Consider the following 23,270-nt stretch of genomic DNA (forward strand, 5'->3'; position numbering starts at 1 on the left):
ATTAATTCTTTCAAAGAACCAACTTCTAGTTTCATTGATCTGATCTACTGTGTTTCTGGTTTCTAATTCATTGATCTCTGCTCTAATTTTAATTATTTCTCTTCTAATGCGTGGCTTAGGCATCGTTTGTTGCTTTTTCTCTAGTTCTTTAAGGTGTAGAGTTAGTTGGTGAATTCGGGATTTTTCTATTTTTTTGAGTGAGGCTTGGATGGCTATGTATTTCCCCCTTAGGACTGCCTTTGCAGTATCCCATAGGTTTTGGACCAATGTGTTTTCGTTCTCATTGGTTTCCATGAATTGTGTAAGTTCTTTGATTTCCTGGTTGACCCAAACATTCTTGAGCAGAGTGATCTTTAGCTTCCAAGTGTTTGAATTTCTGCCAAATTTTTCTTGTGATTGAGTTCCAGTTTTAAAGCATTGTGGTCTGAGAATATGCAGGGAATAATCTCAATCTTTTGGTATCGGTTGAGACCTGATTTGTGACCCAGTATGTGGTCTATTCTGGAGAAAGTTCCATGCGCGCTCGAGAAGAATGAGTATTCTGTTGTTTTAGGGTGGAATGTTCTATAAATATCTATGAGGTCCATCTGGTCCAATGTATCATTCAAAGCTCTTGTTTCCTTGTTGATTTTCTGCTTAGATGATCTGTCCATTGCTGAGAGTGGAGTATTGAGGTCTCCTAAAATTAACGTATTGTTATCAATATGACTCTTTATTTTGGTTAACAGTTGGCTTATGTAGATGGCTGCTCCCATGTTGGGGACATAGATATTTACAATTTTTAGATCTTCTTGTTGGATAGACCCTTTTAGAATGATATAGTGTCATTCTGTGTCTCTAATTACAGACTTTAGTTTAAAATCTAATTTGTCTGATATAAGAATTGCTACTCCAGCTTTCTTTTCAGGTCCGCTGGCATGGAGGATGGATCTCCATCCCTTCACTTTCAGTCTGGATGTATCTTTAGGTTCAAGTGAGTCTCTTGTACGCAAATGAGTCTCTTGTATGCATGGGTCCTGTGTTTTTATCCAGTCTGCAACCCTGTGCTGTTTTATGGGAGCATTTAGGCCATTCACGTTGAGAGTGATTCTTAAAAGATATGATTTTATTGTCATCATGTTGCCTGTGAAGACGTTTTTATAGATTGTCCCTGTAAATTTCTGTTGTAGGTCACTCTTGGGGTCTTTCTCCTTTTATATATCCCCCCTTAATATTTCTTGCAGGGCTGGCTTAGTAGTCACATATTCTTTCAACTTCTGCCGGTCGTGGAAGCTCTGCATCTCTCCATGCATTCTAAATGAAAGCCTTGCCAGATAAAGTATTCTGGGCTGCATGTTCTTCTCATTTAGTACCCTGAATATGTCTTGCCAGGCCTTTCTGGCTTGCCAGGTCTCTGTGGATAGGTCTGATGTTATTCTGATGTTCGTCCCTCTGTACGTAAGGAATCTCTTCCCCCTAACTGCCCTTAAGAGGGTTTTCTTGGTTCTAAGATTTGCGAGTTTTACTATTACATGCCGGGGTGTTGGCCTGTTTTCCTTGATCTTGGGAGGGGTCCTCTCTGCCTCTAGGACGTGAATGTTTATTTCATTCCCCAGATTATGGAAGGTCTCAGCTACGATTTGCTCAAATACATCTTCTAGTCCTGTCTCTCTCTCCACTCCCTCCAGGATTCCAATTATTCTGACATTGGAATGCTCTATGGTGTCACTTATTCCTGTGATTCTATTTTCATGGATTCTGAGTTGTTTTTGCCTGGCCTCCTCTTTTCCCTTTTTATCTATTATATTGTCTTCCAGGTCGCTTATTCTCTCTTCTGTCTCGGTTACCCTTGCTGTTAGATTATCTAGATTGGATTGGATCTCACTGATAGCATTTTTAAGCTCTGCCAATTCAGCTTTCATTTCTGCCCTTAGAGACTGTATGTTGCCATTAATTGATTTCTCCATTCTAGCCATTGTCTTCACAATTGCTAGCCTGAATTCCATCTCCAACATCTTGGTTATATCTGCATCCATTTGTAAATCTGTGGCATAAGTCATAATCTCTGAGTCTTTTCTATTTTGGGGGTTCCTCCTCCTAGTCATTCTGTTGATGGGTGTTTGAGGGAATGTATAGAGTCCAAATTATTGACCAGAACCCAAGCGAGATGCACCTGTTTTCTTGGGACCTTAGGTTTGCTGGTGTTTTGTTTTCCCAGCCTGTCTTCTGCGGGAGGGGCCTGCCGCACTGTTTCTCATGCAACCCTGTTCGGGCGGAGTTGCCCTGCCCCCCATGGCAGGGGATGGGCTCAGTGGGAATCAGTTTTGGGGGCTTTTGTTCTCTGGCGGCTTTCCCTGTGGCTTTCTGCATCTCTTCTCTGAGTCAGAGCAGAAGAGACCGTTTCCAACCCTCTGCCTCAGAGCAGAGAGACCACAGTCTGTTCTTCAGTGAGCTCTCCAGGCCATAGTGTCTCCGTTTCTGTCCGTGCTGCTATAAACTGCAGCGTCCTGGGTTGTGCGCCCCTTCACAGTGCCCCCAGTCCTGCCTCCAGGTCGGGGCACGTCTCTGCCCTTTGTGGTAATAAAACCACCAGCCACTCCCAGTTCGCCTGTGCGACCCCGCCAATGCGGGTTTCCACCCCAGGGGCTGCCCTAACATCCTTTCCCTGCCGGTACTGGTCTGCGAGTGTGTGCCCCGTCCCCAGTGCGCGAGGGTGTCGCTCATCGGCAGTGTAGGATCCCTACAGCCAGGTACCCTCCCACTGCCATTTATCCTCCTATATCTGCCTGCGGAATCAGGGCTGCCCGCAGAATCAGGGCTCCCCGCTTCATACCTCAGAACCAACCACCTGCGATATTCTGCTTGTAGAGATCCAGATCTTCTTACATCTCTGGCTGGTTTTATGGGTGCTCAGAGTGGTCTGGTAGATATCCAGCTCAATTCCAGGGACCAGTTGAAATAGGGTCCCCTACTCCTCCGCCATCTTTCCTTTCTGGAAATAAGGACTTTAAATGACACACTGGACCAAATGGACTTCACAGATATATTCAGAATATTCCATCCCAAAGCAACAGAATACACATTCTTCTCTAGTGCCCATGGAACATTCTCCAGAATAGATCACATTTTAGGCCACAAATCAGGTCTCAACTGGTACCAAAAGATTGGGATTATTCCCTGCATATTTTCAGACCACAATGCTTTGAAACTAGAACTCAATCACAAGAGGAAAGTCAGAAAGAACTCAAATACATGGAGGCTAAAGAACATCCTACTGAAGAATGAATGGGTCAACCAGGAAATTAAAGAAGAATTCAAAAAATTCATGGAAACCAATGAAAATGAAAACACAACTGTTCAAAATCTTTGGGATGCAGCAAAGGCAGTCCTACGAGGAAAGTGTATAGCACTACAAGCCTTTCTCAAGAAACGAGAAAGGTCTCAAATACACAACCTAACCCTACACCTAAAGGAGCTGGAGAAAGAACAGCAAATGAAGCCTAAACCCAGCAGGAGAAGAGAAATAATAAAGATCAGAGCAGAAATCAATGAAATAGAAACCAAAAGAACAGTAGAACAGATCAATGAAACTAGGAGCCGGTTCTTTGAAAGAATTAACAAGATTGATAAACCCCTGGCCAGACTTATCAAAAAGAAAAGAGAAATGACTCAAATAAAATCATGAATGAAAGAGGAGAGATCACAACCAACACCAAAGAAATACAAACAATTATAAGAACATATCATGAGCAACTATATGCCAGCAAATTTGATAATCTGGAAGAAATGGATGCATTCCTAGAGATGCATAATTGCTCTTTGTAGATGTTCTCATTTTGTTCATACATCTTTTCCTGATTCCCTTTAGATCTCTATCCATGTCCTCCTTTAGTTCATTGAGCATATTTAACACAGTTGTTTTAAAGGCTTTTTCAGGTAAGTCCAAATCTTTTGTTTCTTTAGGGTTAGTTTTTGTAGACTTATCTTGTTCCTTTGAATGGACCATGTTTCCCTGTTTCTTTGTCTGCCTTGTCATCTTTTGTCAAAAAAATGGCATTTGAGAAAATAGCCACCTCTTCCAGTCTTTGCAGACTTGCTCCGTAAAGAGGAAGACCGTCACTTATCAGTCTGGTGTGAAGGCTTAAAGGCTTTTCAGGCCTTTTCTGGGCACGTGTCTTCCTTGGGCCTGTGTATGTGCTTTTCTTTCCACCCCAATTCAGCACACAGGGCTGCTATTAAATGTCTTGATTAACCTAAAAAGCCCAGCCTTGCTTCTCCTTGGGGCCTTAGATGTATTATTGTATTCCTCTGACCATATTCTTTGCTCGAGGCATGCGTGGGCCTGCAGTTCTCTGCAGCTGTACTGTATCCAGCACCCAGCACTGGTTTTGGTGGCCTGCAAACTGATATCCAAACTATGCCACCTTCCTCCTCCTGATCTCCAAGTCAGGCAAAACAGAAACCAGTCCCTCAGGTAGCCTCCAGGCAAGTCAGGATGGTGCAGACTATTCCACTGTTTCCCTTCTGTCCTGAGAGAAGGACCAAATACTGTACTGCTCTGTACAGAGGAGGGAGTGGGGCAAGGATAAGCAAAAACACTGGAATTGTCTACTGTTTTGAGTGTGGGTTTTTCTTGGTTGAGCACTCACTTGGTTTTACAGATCCATGACTGGTTTCTAGAGCTCTCACAAAGCTGTTTTGGTCAGTCTGTTGTTTACTTTGTGTTTTCACTGGAGGAAGAGGGCCTGGAGATTCCTAGTCTTCCATCTTGCTGATATCACTCTCCCTCAGTTTTCTTTTAAATTTACTTTTTGTTTTATTTTAGTATATCTTCCAGTAATTGTTTCAGGTAAGATTTGTTGGAAGTAAACTGTTTGGACATTTGCAGCTTGACAGTGCTTTATTTTATCCTCACATTTGAATGCCAGCCTGGTTGCTTACAGAATGCATGGTTCATAGTTATTTTTCTTCAGTACTGAGGTATGTTTTCAGTGTCTTCTTGTGCTCAGTGTTACTGATGGAAGTCTCATTACCTTTTTTTTTTATATTTGATTTATTTATTTGAGAGAGAGAGAGAAAGCAAGAGAGAGAGCACAAGCCAGAGGGGGAGGCAGAGGGAGAGGCATACTCCCTGCTGAGCAGGGAGCCTGATGCGGGACTAAGTTGGTCTCTGTAATAGATGCCCCACCTTCCCACTGATTTTCTTTTTGCATTCTTAGCAAAAAGCCACCGAGCCTGTCCTTGGACTGGCTTTGTTGCTCCAGCTCTTACCCTACATCTCTGGGACTGCCATTCCAGAGTAGAGCAGTGTCCATCTACCTTGATGGAGACCTGTCCCCCAGGGCCCCCTCCCCGTGGTTTATCCTGCTGGCCTGGTCCTCACCGTCTTGCCCTGCTTCCTTCCTGCTTTTACTGGCTTGGTCAGTTCCCCACAGTTCTGGAAAATGGACCATTTAATGATCTTCACACCACATCCCACCACCATCCTACACTGTCTCAGCATCCACATGGATAACTCATCCCAAACCCAAGCCTCCCAATTTTTGGACGGTTTCATCTCCAGTGACCTTCACCTCCATTCCACCTCAGCTGCCCAGGCCCCTCACCTGGCCTTGAAATGCTTACACATGCTCCAAAATCCTATTGACTTCACATCCCACCTCTTCTCACAGCTTCCTTCCCTCTGGTGCTCTTCCTCCCTCATCTCTACAAGGTCTTCAAGCTTCCCAGCCCACCACTCCTCCTCCTGCACCTCTTGGCATCACTCCCTTTCCTGTTCAGCCTCAGCTTGGAAATACAACATCTTGAGGAAGGAATGCCTTTCTAATTCATACTCAGGGGTCATGGGCCAGTAGCATCCCTTATCTGATGAGTACCAGGGTTCGAGTTGGCTGATCGATAGGAAACAGCAAATGGGCACATTGAGTCCAGTGAGCACCTAGTGCATTGAGGAGCAGAGAGGGGCAATGAGCCTGTTGGCCTCACATGTTCGGCACACGGCAGGCTGTGTAACTGTGTTCTGCTCCACCTTAGTTCCTTGTCCCTGTGAGCACCCCTGAGGTGGGTATTAGTCTACCTTTGTGAAGGAGTCACCTGGGGCTCTATGATTGTTCCATGCTGCATCCAAGGTGTCCGTCATGCTGAAAACAAAAGCATCCCCTTATTTGTTCATGAAAAGTAATTCCATTTTTCCCTTGGAGTTCAGGAACTTAATGAACTCAGTACAAAGGAGCTAGGAAAATACATTTATCTACATCTTGAATTTTGCTGGCAAGTACTATGAAGTTAGGAGCTGATTACCATTTTTAAAGGAGAAAATCATATTTTGGATCTTGTTTTTTTATCCTAAGAGAAGGACTTGAGCATTTCTTAAATAGGATGATTTGCAGAGGTCATGTTGGGGTGGTTAGTGGTCATCTGAGATGTGACTTGCTGGAAGGGGGAGTAGGGAATTGTAGGTGTTGGGGACAACGTGGCCGAAGACTTGGCTGAGGGCACAAGCCAGCTTCCCAGCAGGAGTCCTTCCCATGCTACCTGTGGCTGAGCTTTAGAGTCAGGTGGCCCTGAAATTGTTGGTGACACTTATCTCTGTGTGCTTGCATACTTGAGCATGGGCGAGATGGTCTATGACACTATCTTATTCTCAAAGGGACTTGGGTCCTTACCTTTCCCACCCCCAGTCAGTTTTGAAAGCTGGGCAGAATAATTTGTTCTAACATCAATGAAATGATATTTGCTGATTTCTGTCCTGAGAGACTGCCTTTTCCAGGAAGGCTTGGCCTGGCTTTGTGACCACCCAGACTTACCCTTTGTCCTTTTCTCTCCATCCTAGGCCAACACTGGACAAATTGATGATCCCCGGGAGCAGCACAGAGTTATCAGCAGTAACCTCGCCCTCATTCAGGTGACTCTCCCCTTTGTCCGATCGCTGAATCTCCTCCCTGCTTTTGAATCTGCAGCCAGGCCTGCTCCATGTAGGAAGGCTGAAGACTAAGTAAGCCTTTGTCCCTGCACTCCGGACTGAACTTGGGGAATGGGCCACCCATCCACCCTGCACCCACCAGACCACATCCATGTGGCAGCTGGAGGCTCAGCCCAACTATAGGGCACCAGCATGTCCACCTGAAAGTAGATGCCTCTTCGGAGAACCCAAGGTCCCTCCAGTGCCCCCAGCCCCTTCTTTTCAAGACAGGCTTATTGAAAGATTCACCTATACTTGCTCGCTCCTCTTTCTCATAGCCTGGACAGAGCTAACAGCTTTCTCTTCCCGCTATCTTGACTCAAGCTGTGCTTGCCAAGGTCACTGACATCCTAATTGGTATACTCTCTGATTGCCTCATACATGTGATCCTACTTATTCTCTCTGGAGCATCTGCTCTTCTTCCCGCCTGGAGGTTCCTCCGTGGCTGCACTCCTGCCTCTCAGCCTGTTCTTTCTCAGACTTTGCAGGACACCCCGCTCCCCATGCCTTTGTCTTTTAAATGCTTCATGCTCGTTCAAATTTGTACCTCCTTCTAGCAGACCCTAGTTGGGCTAAGTTCTCATCCTAGGAGTCTCAGAGTATTAGAGAGTCAGGAGGCCCAGGGCAGGGGGAGACTGGGAAGAGATTGGCTCAAGGTAAGAGAGGAGTGGCTTCATCCAGAACCTTCTGGGCTTCTCTGGCTGGGGGGAGCCTATGGCCACACAAAGAACCTGGACTCTGAGATCAGACAGGCCTGGAGTTAAGGCTATCATTTATCAACTGGGTGGCCTTGGGCAGGACACACAAGACTTGCTTAGCTGTATCTCCCTGTCCATCAAATTAGGAGGATACCCACTTTACCTCTCACCTGGGTTCCAGAGCCCCTGTTTCTAGCTCTCCACTGGGTATCTCCATCTACCTGTAGCAGAAGCATCCACAAAACAGCTTAGACAGATCTGGCCTCATCACCTCCTCTCCTCATACTCACTTCTTGTGAAGTCCCCAACCCTGAAGAGTTTGATGGTTGAAAGCTCATTCTGGGGGCTGACCAGCTGGAGGCCCTTGGACAAGTCACCTCACCTTATCTATAAGATGGGCCACTGTGAGGTTTCAATCATGGAAGGCTGTGACACCTGGCTAGCATGTGGTAATCTCCCAATCATGGTCGCTGTGCCCATTAATCAAGCTAGAGACCAAGTCACCCTCAGCATTTCTCTGCTCCTTATCCTTCTGTCCAGTCCTGAGGAGTCTGCATCTGAGCTGTGCTTGAATCAGCCCTGCTTCTCCTCCTCCTTGCCTTGGCCTCTTGGTCTCTGACCTCACTGACTACAAACCTCTTCACTGTTCTCACTGCCCCAGGCTTCTTCCTGTCCGGCTCTCCTCTGCATGGCCACCTGAGTGACCTTTTCTAAATCCTAAAGCTGATCAGGTGTCCTCCTCCTGAGGCTCCTTTGTTGGTTCTTCTTGTCCAAGTGTGGGCCTAGCCCAGAGGCACTCCTGGTCTGGTCCTGTCCTCCTGCAGTCTCCTGTCCCCCATCCCTGCTGCTTTTGCATATGTGGTTGTCTCTCCTTGGAATGTCCTTTCTCTTCCTGTTCTCCTGGCAGTGAAGCTTCAGTCAGTTCCAGCCCGATACCGGGTACTCTCCAGGGCTTGTACAAGCTGCTGGGGCTGCCCTGGTTGCAATTCCGTGTTTAGATGTCTGCCTTCCCCACTTGAGCTGAGTCACATGGGCCAGGACCGCGGCCTGTGGCTGAAGAGCTTTGGAGATTAAATGAGGTGCTCGTGATGCCCTTAACAGAGGGTCTGACAAGGGGCAGATTATAAATGCCTCAGCTACAAGTCACCAAGTCCTTGTTCATATGCATGCACATTTCCACATGATTGATTCTCAACAAACATTCATTAAGTCCCACTCTGGGCCAGGCACTGGCTTGGCACATTGTCCTGATCATAGCATGGATATAATTTTGTCTTCCCCCTTTTTTAAAAATCTTAACATTGAATCACAAGTGGTACAATAAATTTCATAATTGAACTTTTTAATAACTTTGTATTCTATCACAAATATACCCAAGAGTGATATTTAACAACTGGTAGGGCCTAAGCACGAAGAGCTGGTCTGGCAGGGCCAATGCCAACTGTCCAGACTCAGCCCTGTTCCACTTCTTTCGACTGTCACCACGAGGGTGCACCTGCAATTGTTCGTATGCTTCTACTCGATAAATTATACTGCAATGAAATTATTCTCTTTTGCATGAATTTCTTAAGAGAAGTTCCCACAAGTTCACAAGGTATGAACAATTTGAAGTTCTAGATTTTTTTCCAAAAGGATTATAAAATATTTGAATTCTTAGTATCAAATGATAGACCAGTATTAATATTTCTGTTATTAGTTTCTCCATAACCTCACCAGCATTGAAAGTATTCTTCTGAATGACTTTCTGCATTTACCATATATATGTATGTGTCCATAGACAATATATGATACAACTTTCTGTGTTTTTTAAGCATTAGAAGTATTGTACTGGACATATAATTCTGTTACTTGTACTTTTAAGAGTGACTTAATGAATGAAAATCACTGAGAATAGCAGATAGTAAGCAGTCAGTAAATATCAACTCCAGTCATCATCATCATTATTTTGTGGCTCTTTGTTCACATGTGCAAATGTTTTCCTGGGAAAATGCTAGATCATAAAGTAACCAAATCCCCTCCCCCCAAATTCTTGTACCAATTTTATCACATCTATGTATAAGAGAACCATTTTCCCATATATTTGTCAATGTGTATCTTATGTTATCAGCCTTTTAAATTTTAATTTTACCTAGTCTGATGGATAAAAATAGTGTAGCCCATCCATTAATTCATTCATTCATTGGATGAGCACAGATGAGGGCTGAGCACCTGCAGAGATGGCACTGACCTTTTAGTAGAGGAAGACCAACGTCAGTTACAAAGAAATAAGATACCTACTATCAAATTGGGATTTTATTTTAAATTTTCCTGATTATTCAGGAAGTTGGTCACATTTTTGTGTGTTTCTTAGCCATTTGTATTTCCTTTTCTGTGAATTGTCTATCCATACCCCTTGCACATTTTTCTTTCAGGTTGTCTTTTTTAAAAAGTTGCCATTGGTTTGTTATTTTGATCACTAATGCTTTATTAGTTGTAAATGCTGGAGATATTTTCTCCAGCTGTCTCTCCATCTTTGAATTTCTGGTATCATATAGAAGTCATACTTAGATTTATATACATTTATCTCTATTTTTCTTTATAGATTTTACGTGTTATATCTTCAGAAGGAGTCCCTTTCTAATCCAAAATCTGAAACATACTTTTCTATATTTTCTCCTGTTTTACACTTGAGGTTTTATGTTTAGTGGTGTGTGTATGTGCATGCACGGTATAAAGTAGAAATATATTTTCTCCCCCCAGACAGATGCCTGCTTTCCCTTTCCCTGTTTATTCAGTATCCACCCATTCCATACTGATTTGAAATGCCACTTTTATCTTTATTAAATTTTTATATATTAAATTTTCATATATTCATGATACTATTCCTGGACACCAGTCTGTCCTGCTGATCTGTTTGTCTATTTCTCTGCCAATACCACCATGTTTTAATTACTATAGCCTTAAAACTACGTATTGATAATGAATGTGCCAAAACTCCCTCTTGATCTTTTTTCTCAAATTGTCTTGGCTATTCTCGCACATCTACTCATCTTTGTGAAACTTAAGATGAGTTGTCAAGTGCCATGAAGAAGCTTGTTGGGACTTTGATTGGAATTATATAGGTTAACTTGGGGAGCATTTTTCATCCATGTATATGGTAGAGTTCTCTGTTTATTCAGCCTTCTTTAATAACACAACATGTTTCCATTTCCATTAAGACATTTGAATTGCAGTTGACCCTTGGACAACACAGGTTTGAACTGGGCAGGCCTGCCCCTATGCAGAGTTGATTCAATTCAGTACTGTAAATGTATGTATGATTCCTTATGATTTTCTTAATTTTCTCTTCTCTAGCTTACTGAACTGTAAGGATACAGTATATAATACACATAATATACAAAATATGGTGTTAATCGACTTTATGTTATGGGTAAGGCTTCCGGTCAACAGTAGGCTATTAGTAGTTAAGTTCTGGGGGAGTCACAAGTTATACACAGGTTTTCACCTGCATCGGCACCCCAATGCCTGTGTTGTTGAAGGGTCAACTGTACTGATAACAGGTGCCAATATTGATACTCAGACCTGGACACATCATGGTACTGGCCTGAGTGAGCAGCAGAGATGTGTCCCCACCAAGATGAAATGGGAACTGCAGCTGGGATGGGGGAGAATGTAGAGAAAGGGGGCACCAGCATGCAGAGCAAGTGCCAAGGAAGGAAGGCAGAGAGAGAGATGGAAAGTGTACACAGAGGCTTCCAAGGTGTAGCTGTGGATCATGGAGTGTTTCCACATTGCAGGGGACATTGGTTGTCTGTATAGCTAGAGAGCACTTTTGCCTAGAGCCGTGGGAGGAGCCACAAGCAAGAGACTGGTGGCCCTTGGCTAAGGGCCGAGTAGAAGATGATTTCCCGAAGCAAGATGGCATTGAGCTAGTTGCAGAACAGGAAAACAACAGTTTTCAAGGGAGTTGGATTGAAGCAAGGTGTTAGTCTTTGTTTTTCCCAGGTTGGAGGGGCCCTTGGCAGACTTTAGGGTAAGGGATGAGAGGTAGTGGTGAGTGACATACTGACCTCTCAAGGTCAGAGAGGAGGCAGAGTGAAAGGCAGGGAGGAGTGATGGTGGTCAGTGGCACCTTTCCTCACATTTCTGATTTCTGCCCTGACAGGTGCAGGCCACCGTCGTGGGGCTGCTGGCTGCCGTGGCCGCCCTGCTGCTGGGCGCCGTGTCTAGGGAGGAGTTAGATGTGGCAAAGGTGGAGTTGCTGTGTGCCAGCAGCGTCATCACCGCCTTCCTCGCCGCGTTTGCCCTCGGTGAGCTGTGCCCCCACCCCAGGGACCACCCCGTCCTGGCTCTCTCCGCCCCCCTTCCTCGGTGCTCTGCTCTCAGCTCTTTGTGTTGCAATTCCTTGAGATGTGAAAGATGGGAGCACTAATGGTGGAGCCTCATATATCCTGCCAGGGGCTGGGGGAGAGCCTGTTGGGTTACCAAGACGCACCTTAAAGGTGGGCAGGGCGGATGATGAGTCCACTCTTAGGCAGGGTGTGTGTGCCAGAGCGAGCTGCTGACTCCACATCTCTTCCCTCTGCTTGTTTAAAGAACTGGCCTTTGCTCAGTAGACACATTCATTTCTTCATCCATCCATCCATTCATTCATTCACTTACTCATTCAGTCAGTCTTTAAACATTTCTCAAGCATGGCTTGCATATGGGCTTGTGGTGGGATCTGGAGTCTGCAGTCATGGTGGGGAGCAGGGCTCAGGTTTTAACTTCAATTTCATCTCTGCAGGCGGCCCTTGCACACATTCCACCCTCCGCCCTTCTCCCCAGCTGCCACCACGCTCTTCTGTGCCGTGCACCTGTTTTCCTTATAGAGCACTTGTGAAAATCTGTAATCATCCACTTTCTTCATTCATTTTCTGTCTCACCTCCTCGCTAAAATGTCAGCACCTCAGAGAGGGGCCCTGCTTCTCCAGTTCTGTTCCTATCACACTGCCTGCCACACATCAGATGCTTCCTATGTGTCTGCAGAAGGCGGGAAGACACAAGCATTGACAGACATGAGCTCACGCATGACAGTGGCAACGACAGTGGCTGGGCAGTTACTGTAGAATGTCACCCATTCGCTCATTCCTCAGTACTTACTGAGTGTCTGCCACATGCCAGGCACTGTTGCGGTGCTGGGGATGCTCTGGGGAGTGACTGCACCGTTCTGTGATGTTGATATTCTGGTGCAGAGTGAGACATCCGTACACGAGCACAAAGGGCCAAGTGTCTAGGGTAGCCCCCCGTTCACAGTCATGCTTTCTTTTCATGTCCTGTTTGTTCACTTCAAATTCTTGTTCACTTATCTGTGCGCCGTCCGTTCCTCTGCCCGACAAGCATTTACTGTGTGAGTACAGAGCCTGATGGTTATTTTCATTACCTAAAATAGGCATATTTCAGCTCCTAAATGTTTGCTAAATGAATGGGGTTTATTCTGGTTCTCTTCTGGACTGCGTGTCTGAGTGTCTCTCGCAAACCATGTGCAAGTACAAGAAGGAATAAGTGAACACTATAAATTGGATTTGCATTTACACTTCTGTCCTCCATCTGACTGCTCATAAAACCCCTTTGAGCTCAGTGTTCTGTAAGATGATGTGGCGGGCTATTTGGTGGATTCTGTTCCTTCCTGTGCTAGTGTATATAATCAGGAGGGAGGGTAAAAGTGTAGAAAACCAGGAGCAGATTCACAAGCTGCGCTTCCCTGGGTAGGAGTGTGCTCCTGGCCAGGTACCTGTGCCAGTCTGGCCAAGGGAAGAGCAGGGTGAGTACGCCACACCTTCTGGAGAATTAGAACCCAGGAGATGCTTGACATGAAGTCTCTTCTGAAAACAGCACCACCAGATGTTTCAGGAGGCCAGTCCTGTTCCTGTGGGGCCCTGTAGAGAATGCCATTCCTAGCTCTCCATTTTACAGATGAGGAAACTAAGGCCCAGAGAGGGGGCGGAGCTCACCAGCATGGATATAGCCGGGTTGTCCAGAGATGTGTAGAAGTTCAGAAACATGGCTGGTGGCTCCTCGTGTGACCTCGACATGACTCTGCTGTAAAGCCAGGTGGTGGTGGTGGTGGTGCTGGTGGATTTTAGTAGGTGCTCTCAAACTGGTGGTGTCTGTGTAGTCCCTGTGGATTGTTACCAGACCGCCAGCTGTGCAGACTCAACTTCACTTAGAACTGACATTTCAAAAGAGAGAAAGCAGCTATGACCTGGTCATGAAACAGGGCACAAACTGTGGCCAGTTAGTATGGCATTGAGGTGAGAATAATAATTTTGTTTAGAGTTATGAATACTGGGTAAAATGTTAAAACGTCAATAGCCAAGATACAAAGTGTCTTCTTAAAGACCCACATGCGACACTGTTGGTTTAAGTCCTAGGCAGTGGCCGAGGGCTAGAGGACGACACACGACTATCGCCTTAGAGCACAGGGTCAGGACAGAAAGTAGGCCCCGGGGAGGTCTCCAGTGCAGCACCTGAAACTCCACCCCCAACCCCACTGGCAGAGGCCACCTGCTGCCTGCACCCAGTGGTGGCCCTGCTGGGCTCCCGAGATGGGCCTGTTCCCCAGAGATGCAGCCCCACTGACAGTACTTTATGCAGTCTGCATCTGCTTCCCCTTCCTTCCCTCCCCCTCTCCCACCCTGGGCGCCCTGTGCGCCATCCTGTGGCTCTCCTGGTTCCCCTGCCCCCAGCAACTCCCCCCTCACAGGCTTTGCCCCTAACAAACCTCTCACGTTGCTAATCCCACCAAGGTACCTGTTTCCCTGGGAACTCCAGTGGACACAAGAGGCCGTGCCCTGCCCCTGGGGCTCTTTTGTTCAGAGCAGTTTTGGAGTCCTCTTTCCTGCATTGAGGGGCTGTGAGCTTCATGTCTGTAGTCCCAGGTGGTGGGGAGCCCGGGAGTCTACTCCCTGCTATCTCCCCCATGGGTTTGAGTGTATCATCAAAGCTTTCAGGCTGCTCTTCGCAGCCTGTCACAGGGGTCCACCCCGCCCCCCCACCTCCCACTGCCGCAGCCTGATTCTCAGGCTCCAGCATAGCAATGAAACTGAGTGTCAGGGCAGCCTGGCTCCAGGCTTGGTCTGTGTGGATCGAGGCATTACTGAGCAGCCTCGCAGCCACCTTCTCATCCAGTGCTTTGAGTCTCCTCTGTCTCCTGTCTGCAGGAATGCTGATGGTTTGTATAGTGATTGGCGCTCGGAAGCTCGGGCTCAACCCAGACAACATTGCCACGCCTATTGCTGCCAGCCTGGGAGACCTCACTACATTGTCCCTTCTGGCTTTTGTCAGCAGCTTCTTCTACAAATACAAAGGTAAGGGTGCCCCAGGAAGGGGGGGGGGGGCATGAGCAGGGCTGGGTCTGACATCCGCACCCAGCCCACAGCATTCAGACCAGGCACCCCTCACACAGAAAGGAACTTATGGGGTCTGTCATGGGGTCAGAAATCCTACTTTTCCCAAGGCAAAGCCTGAGGTCATTCAGCAGATTTGAGGTTTTCTCTAGCAGGTACCTGAAGCTTTCCCAACCACTCGGGTCAACAGATAGGTTGTCTGTCTCCCCTTAGGACGGGGGTGCACAAGGAGGCCAGGGAGGACTGGAGGCTAACAGAGCTCCATGGGAAGGCAGTTCACATTGGACACATACAAACCACCTGGGAAGGGACTCCCAAGGAGGAGTGTCACAGCCATGGGCAGCAGCAGCATATCGTCCCTCCACAGGTGTGAGGAGCCCAGGGCTCCTCAGAAGGTGGCCCGGTGCCCTAGTCAGCAGCCGAGGGAGACAGGCACGCATCTTGTATGACGGGCCCTCACGGCTAGAGGCCCTGACTCCACCAGGGGTCTCCCCAGGTGTGTCCTGGGAGTACCGAGGTTTGCTCATGCCCTGGGCATTGTGGCCAGGCAGCATCCCCCTTGCCAGATGGTTCTCACCTGCTGGGTTTCCACAGCTGACCACTCTCCTCTGAGTGTCACAGTTGTTACTTTCCACCTAAGCTGGCCACCCGCAGTTGTTTGGATCTAGTAAGTGTGGATTCTGAGCATGGTCACAACCCTGAGTGCTGGGGGGGCAGGTGGCATCAGTGAGTGGTGCGGATGGTGAAGAGGACAGTGGGGAGCATTGGAGGAAATGCCTGGACAAAGGCACAGCTGCATCGAAGCTCCGGCTTAGCATTGCCCCATGGGAACGTGGACCCAGGACCATGAGAGATCACCCAGCATCTCCATGCTGGCATCTGAAGCATACTGACAGAGTACCTGCCACTTAGAGTGTTCAGGCCCTGGAAACCTTTCCCTCTCAGCCTTGGGCCTGGCTCCTTGCCACCCTGGGATATGCTTGCCACCAATGTTTAATGGTTGGAGGATTCTCAAAGTTCCTGTAAGTGGCAGTGAAGATCTAATAATAAGATGACCTAATTTTCCTTTTAAACCAAACTGAATTTAAAATAAGATTTGTGTATGGGTTGGTTAATGGAGTTTTATAGGTGTCCCTAGACCCTTCCTCTCCACCCTGCTGTACCCCTACTGAAATAGTGCACGTTTCAACACATGACTTACTAGCCGTTGAGTAGTGTTGGGCTGTCCATCTCTTGAATTAGACTGTGACTACACCTTGGGTGTGCTTGGGGGGTTCACTGGGCCTGGCATGTACCGGATAAATCTTCACTGACAACTGTGTCACCTGTCAGTGCAGTTGGGAAGACAAGCATATGCGGGGGGATGTGCTCATCATGGTGGTGGGAAAATATGAGGTGGAACCTCTGCCAGGGCTTCCAAGTCATTCTAAAACAACTGGACTGCAAAACTGTCCCGAAAGTAGTGCCCCTATAGGCTGCTGCCTTCCAGAGCCTTTGAGACTTGCTTAGAGCTTGCTGGGCTTGTCCCTCATCTCCTGGGATGGTGAAGAGGCTGGCCACTTCTGCCATGGAGCACTTTGTCCGGAGCCCACCATGGGCACCTGTGGCCCGCCCTTCCTTGTAGTTGCTCAAGGAAAGGAATGGACTGTAACTGCCTAGTGCAGAGAAAGACAAGTGGGAGATTCTCCTAATGATGCTACTCAGAGAAAGGGGGTGTGGGGCACAGACCCACCTGTACACCTCTGAGTGCTGAGGCCCACTCTGCAGAAGGGCATGCACCACCCTGAGCCTGAGCCTGCCCTTTGGAGGTGGGGCTAGGGGGTGAGAGGACAGTTCTAGAGAAATCTGGTGTCTTGTTCTGTGTGCATTTGGAAGGTGACACACAGAGAATAAGCAGGAAGAGTGTGAGTGGGAATGGTGCTGGTGTGTGTTGGGCCCTGGCCGGACCCCAGGTACAGTCAGGTGTCCCAGATCCAGGTGTGTTTTCATGGCTCGCACCAGTGCAAGAAAATGACACGGGCATGAGTAGCTGCAAAGCTGGCCATGTTCTGGGCCCTGAGACCCATGGATGCCAAGGAGGTCACCTTGGGCTGGCCTCAGCCAGGAGCAGGATTGGCATCATTAGTTAACTCTGGCATTAGCCCTGATTTCTGCATGCTGGCTCGAGTCCTCGTGGGCCACCTCTTCACACTGTAGTCTCTCATATGCCTATCTGAGGGGTAGTTGAGAACATGAAATGAGTTTGTGCTTGGGAAGTGCTGAGCACGGTGCTGGCCCATGGTCACAATCCTATAAATGCCACCATTAATAATAATAATTAGGTTGGGATGGAAGGAGATGGAAGAGGGTACTTATGTCAGGAAAATAGCAAAAAAGAGAGGTGAAGGGGACTGTGACAGGAATTGAGGACAAAGAGGAGCTTTTCCAGTTTCTTCATGAGATGGTAAATTCTTTGAGAGGTATGTTACGTTGGTCCACTCTAAGCTGCTGGGGACAGAAGTGTCTCCTCAGACCTCTAGTGCTTTTAGCTCTCAGCCCACCCCTCATCTTTGGAACCCAGGCCATGGCCCACCAGGCCATGCTCATGTGCCCTGGCACGCATCCCCTCCTCTCCCCACAGACAATCGATATCTGACGCCGCTGGTGTGTATTGGCTTCATGGCCCTGATCCCTGTGTGGGTCCTCATTGCCAAGCAGAACCCGCCCATCGTGAAGATCCTGAAATTTGGGTGGTTCCCAATCATCCTAGCGATGGTCATCAGCAGGTGAGCATGAGTGAGGGCTGCCGCCAACTTCTCCCTTCACATACCACCCCTGGCTTCTGTGGACAGGGAGAGTGGCCTGAGAGCCGCAGAACCTCTGGAGTGAGGGCGGCACTCATGGTTGCTGTGGGCTCCTCCACTAAGTCCTGGTGCAGGTTGAGTCATACCTCTTTATTCTTCATCTGTTTCCCTCTCACCAGGAACCTTAGGCCTTACTTATTCTGAGAGGCAGCCCTATTTACAATTGCAGGAGCACCAGAGAGCCAGGCAGAGCCAACCTGGGAACATCAGATGAGTGCGCTAGTGCCTCCGCTCCCTGCCCCCTCGTGGCGCTGCAGGACACTGGGTCTCCCACTCCCGTGCTGCCAGAGCTCTCACTGGCCTGGACCCCTGCTTAGGCTGTAGGGAGCCCCTTACCTGCCTCTGTGAACACCATTTCTACAGCATGGCTGCCGGTGGGGCCTGGGAGGCTGAGGGATTATTGGCCCTGGGCCCTTCAGCTCATCTCAGGTCTTCTACCCTTGAAACCTGATCCTCCAGAGCCCTTTCTGTTAGTAGACCTGGACAGGGGCCACCCCAGTCTTTTCTGAGGTGCTGTCCTAACTTTGAATCTCAGGGAGAAGCGGTTATGGGCTAGGTCTCTTTGCTTCCAGAAAGCTCCTGGGCTCCTTATACAAACCGGTCTAACTTTTTCAGGGCTGTAGCGGCAGGGCAGCCTTTGCTAAACTACAGGGGCTGGTGGGAGTGAGGTCTTGTTGTGGCATCTCTGAGAACAAGCAGCATGGGACGATATTCATGCAGGTTCCATTTTCTGCTCAGGAAACTAGCATTTCAGTTACATTTCAGGGCATGGGTCACGTGGCAGAGCCCAGCCAGCTAAGTGGCCTTGGAGGGGAGTTTGTCATTTGTTTTTAATGGGCTGACATTATCTGATGGGTCTTCTGGAACAGCTGAGGCTCAGAATACAGGTGGAGAAGTGAGCGCGCATAGTGCAGAGGACACTGGGGAGACCAGCTTGGAGACAACAGATATTTTGTGTAGGGGTCAGGAAAGTGTTTGCTAAGCTGAGAAGGCAGGCTGATAAAACATTTTGTATAGAGGTGTACCAGGTCACCTACAAGGGTAAACTAACCATTTGCCCTCTATTCTCTCCCCAGTTTTGGAGGGCTCATCTTGAACAAAACTATTTCTAAACAGCAGTACCAAGGCATGGCCATATTTACTCCCATTATATGTGGTAGGTATCGGCAGCACTGTCACCTGGGGCCCTCAGTGTGCTGGGCTGTGCTGGCCCCCAGGGCCAGGGCAGTGGGATCTGACAGCAGCGACTTCAGAGATTCGGCCCCAGGCCCTCAGAGCCATGGCCATGCTTCTGCTGGGCAGCGGCTGCTGGACTGGTTTTTCTCAGGTGGAAGGAGACCCTTGGGGAGAAAGCCCTGCCCACTGTTCCACCAGCTCACACCCTTTTCCTCCTAGTCACCACGGAGACTTGAGCCTTCCCGCAGAGCTAAATCCCACCTGTTGAAGGCACACCATGTCTAAGCCAGGATTTGCTGGCTCCTGCAGATGGAATGTGGCCTTCAGAACTGGGGTGTTGACTTCTCATGGTTTTGTTTTGTTTTTAAACTTAGATTCACTGATGACATTTAAAACTCAGACACTTGCACATAAAAATCTGGATTTCTGTTTTCTCCTTAAAAAGCAAGGCTGTGATAGTACTGAATTTACATTCTCGGTGAGGTGAGAATCAGCTGCCACTGAAATAGGACTTATGCCGTTCCGTTTGCCCGAATCCCCTCCATTCCCCGTTGTCTTTCACCCAGCATTTCACTGATTCACCTTTTAGGCTTAGACCCTGTGGGCATTTATGGTGAGGACCCTCTTTTAACCAAAGCTTGGTTCGTGTCCAGCTTCTGATAAGGATCTGTAAATGGGACCAGCCAGTCAGGAGAGGAACCAAACGTGATAACTTACTGCACACTTGCTTGGTCCCAGGCCCTGGTGTTCTGGGTCTGTAGAAACATGCTTCAGGGATGCCTGGGTGGCTCAGCTGGTTAAGCATCTGCCTTTGGCTCAGGTCATGATCCTGCAGTCCTAGGATTGAGCCCCACATTGGGCTCTTCGCCCAGCAAGGAGCCTGCTTCTCCCTCTGCCTGCAGCTCTGCCTGCTTGTACTGTCTCTCTGTCAAATAAATAAATAAAATCTTTTTTTTTTTTTTAATGAACATATAATGTATTATTTCTTTAGGGGTACAGGTCTGTGATTCATCAGTCTTACACAATTCACAGTGCTCACCATAGCACATATCCTCCCCAATGTCCATTACCCAGCCACCCCATCCCTCCCACCCCCCACTCCAGCAATCCTCAGTTTGTTTCCTGAGATTAAGAGTCTTTTATGGTTTGTCTTCCTCTCTGGTTTCGTCTTGTTTCATTTTTCCCTCCCTTCCCCTATGATCCTTTGCCTTGTTTCTCAAATTCTTCATATCAGTGAGATCATATGATACTTGTCTTTCTCTGATTGACTTATTTCACTTAGCATGCTACCCTCTAGTTCCATACATGTCGTGGCAAATGGCAAGATTTCATTTTTTTTGATGGCTGCATAATATTCAATTGTATATATATACATCTTCCTTATCCATTCATCTGTCGATGGCCATCAGGCTCTTTCCATAGTTTGGCTATTGTGGACATTGCTGCTATAAACATTGGGATGTATGTGTCCCTTCGGATCACTACATTTGTATCTTTGGGGTAAATACCCAGTAGTGGAATTGCTGGGTCATATGGTAGCTCTATTTTCAACTTTTTGAGGAACCTCCATACTGTTTTCCAGAGAGGCTGCGCCAGCTTGCATTCCCATCAACAGTGTAGGAGGGTTCCCTTTTCACCGCATCCTCGCCAACATCTGTCATTTCTTGACTTGTTAATTTTAGCCATTCTGACTGGTGTGAGGTGGTATCTCATTGTGTTTTGATTTGTATTTCCCTGATGCCGAGCGATGTTGAGCACTTTTTCATGTGTCTGTTGCCCATTTGGATGTCTTCTTTGCAGAAATGTGTGTTCATGTCTTCTGCCCCATTTCTTGATTGGATTATTTGTTCTTTGGGTGTTGAGTTTGATAAGTTCTTTATAGATTTTGGATACTAGCCCTTTATCTGATATGTCATTTGCAAATATCTTCTCCCATTCTGTCAGTTGTTTTTTGGTTTTGTTGACTGTTTCCTTTGCTGGGCAAAAGCTTTTTATCTTGATGAAGTCCCAATAGTTCATTTTTGCTTTTCTTTCTCTTGCCTCTGGAGACGTGTCTAGCAAGAAGTTGCTGCGTCCAAGATTGAAGAGGTTGCTGCCTGTGTTCTCCTTTAGGATTTTGATGGATTCCTCTCACATTGTGGTCTTTCATCCATTTTGAGACTATTTTTTTTAAGTTTAATTTAATTTTATTATGTTAGTCCCCATACAGTACATCATTAGTTTTTGACGTAGTGTTCCATGATTCATTGTTTTCGTATAACACTATTGTTTTGCTCCGTGCAATATGGGCCATCTTAATACCCATCACCAGGCTAACCCATCCCTCCACCCCCATCCCATCTAAAACTCTCTGATTGTTTCTCAGAGTCCATAGACTCTCATGGTTCATCCGCCCCCTCCGATTTCATCCCCTTCATTTTTCCCTTCCTTCTCCTAATGTCCTCCATGCTATTCCTTATGTTCCACAAATAAGTGAAACCATATGATAATTGACTTTCTCTGCTTGACTTATTTCATTTAGCATAATCTTCTCCAGTCCCATCCATGTTGATGCAAAAGTTGGGTATTCATCCTTTCTGATGGCTGAGTAATATTCCATTGCATATATGGACCACATCTTCTTTATCCATTTGTCTGTTGAAGGGCATATTGGCTCTTTCCACAGTTTGGCTATTGCAGACATTGCTGCTATGAACATTGGATCCTTCTTTTCACTACATCTGTAGCAACAGGGAAAGACTTTAGGGCAGTCCCCCGGACTGAAACCCAGAGCGGTGGGGCTGCGCGTGCATTTTGAGTCTATTTTTGTGTGTGGTGTAAGGAAGTGGTCCAGTTTCATTCGTCTGCATGTAGCTGTCCAATTTTCCCAACACCATTTGTTGAAGAGACTGTCTTTCTTCATTGGATATTCTTTCCTGCTTTGTTGAAGACTAGTTGACCATAGAGTTGAGAGTCCATTTCTGGGCTCTCTCTTCTGTTCCATTGATCTATGTGTCTGTTTTTGTACCAGTACCATACTACCTTGATGATTATAGCTTTCTAGTAGAGCCTGAAGTCCAGAATTGTGATGCCACCAGCTTTGCTTTTCTTTTTCAACATTCCTCTAACAATTCGGGGTCTTTTCTGTTCCATACAAATTTTAGGATTATTTGTTCCATTTCTTTGGAAAAAGTTGATGGTATTGCCTTAAATGTGTAGATTGCTCTAGGTAATATAGACATTTTCACAATATTTGTTCTTCCAGTCCATGAACATGGAACGTTTTTCCATTTCTTTGTGTCTTCCTCAATTTCCTTCATGAGTATTCTATAGTTTTCTGAGTACAGACTCTTTGCCTCTTTCGTTAGATTTATTCCTAGGTATCTTATGGTTTTGGATGCAATTGTAAATGGGATTGACTTCTTAATTTCTCTTTCTTCTGTCTTGTTGTTGGTGTATAGGAATGCCACTGATTTCTGTGCATTGATTTTATATCCTGCCACTTTACTGAATTCCTGTATGAGTTCTAGCAGTTTTGGTGTGGAGTCTTTTGGGTTTTCCACATAAAGTATCATATCATCTGCAAAGAGTGAGAGTTTGACTTCTTCATGGCTGATTTGGATGCCTTTTATTTCTTTTTGTTGTCTGATGGCTGAGGCCAGGACTTCTAGTATTATGTTGAATAGCAGTGGTGATAGTGGACATCCCTGCCGCATTCCTGACCTTAGGGGGAAAGCTCTCAGTTTTTCCCCATTGAGAATGATATTCGCTGTAGGTTTTTCATAGATGGCTTGTATGATATTGAGGTATGTACCCTCTATGCCTATACCCTGAAGAGTTTTGATCAAGAAAGGATGCTGTACTTTGTCAAATGCTTTTTCTGCATCTATTGAGAGGATCATGATTCTTGTTCTTTCTTTTGTTAATGTATTATATCACGTTGATTGATTTGTGGATGTTGAACCAACCTTGCAGCCCAGGGATAAATCCCACTTGGTCGTGGTGAATAATCCTTTTAATGTACTGTTGGATCCTATTGGCTAGTATTTTGGTGAGAATTTTTGCATCCATGTTCATCAGGGATATTGGTCTGTAGTTCTCCTTTTTGATGGGGTCTTTATTTGGTTTTGGGATGAAGGTAATGGTGGCCTCATAAAACGAGTTTGGAAGTTTTCCTTCCATTTCTATTTTTTGGAACAGTTTCAGAAGAATAGGTATTAATTCTTCTTTAAATGTTTGGTAGAATATCCCTGGGAAGCCATCTGGC

The 23,270-nt window shown here is 46.6% G+C and overlaps 1 protein-coding gene across 5 annotated transcripts in view; it reads left to right on the plus strand.

The window, feature by feature from the left end:
* The window catches only part of SLC41A3 (solute carrier family 41 member 3), a 90,744-nt gene that overhangs the window by 48,429 nt on the left and 19,045 nt on the right, over nucleotides 1–23,270 (plus strand). For all 5 annotated transcript variants that reach the window (XM_032412082.1, XM_032412084.1, XM_032412085.1 and 2 more), the window contains 5 exons: nucleotides 6,812–6,883; nucleotides 11,783–11,927; nucleotides 14,820–14,966; nucleotides 17,626–17,770; nucleotides 18,925–19,004. In XM_032412082.1, coding sequence (XP_032267973.1) covers nucleotides 6,812–6,883; nucleotides 11,783–11,927; nucleotides 14,820–14,966; nucleotides 17,626–17,770; nucleotides 18,925–19,004 — 589 coding nt within the window. The remainder of the gene's footprint in view (nucleotides 1–6,811; nucleotides 6,884–11,782; nucleotides 11,928–14,819; nucleotides 14,967–17,625; nucleotides 17,771–18,924; nucleotides 19,005–23,270) is intronic.

Source organism: Phoca vitulina, unplaced genomic scaffold, assembly GCF_004348235.1.
Source record: "Phoca vitulina isolate PV1807 unplaced genomic scaffold, GSC_HSeal_1.0 scaffold13, whole genome shotgun sequence".
Classification (NCBI taxonomy): Eukaryota; Metazoa; Chordata; class Mammalia; order Carnivora; family Phocidae; genus Phoca; species Phoca vitulina.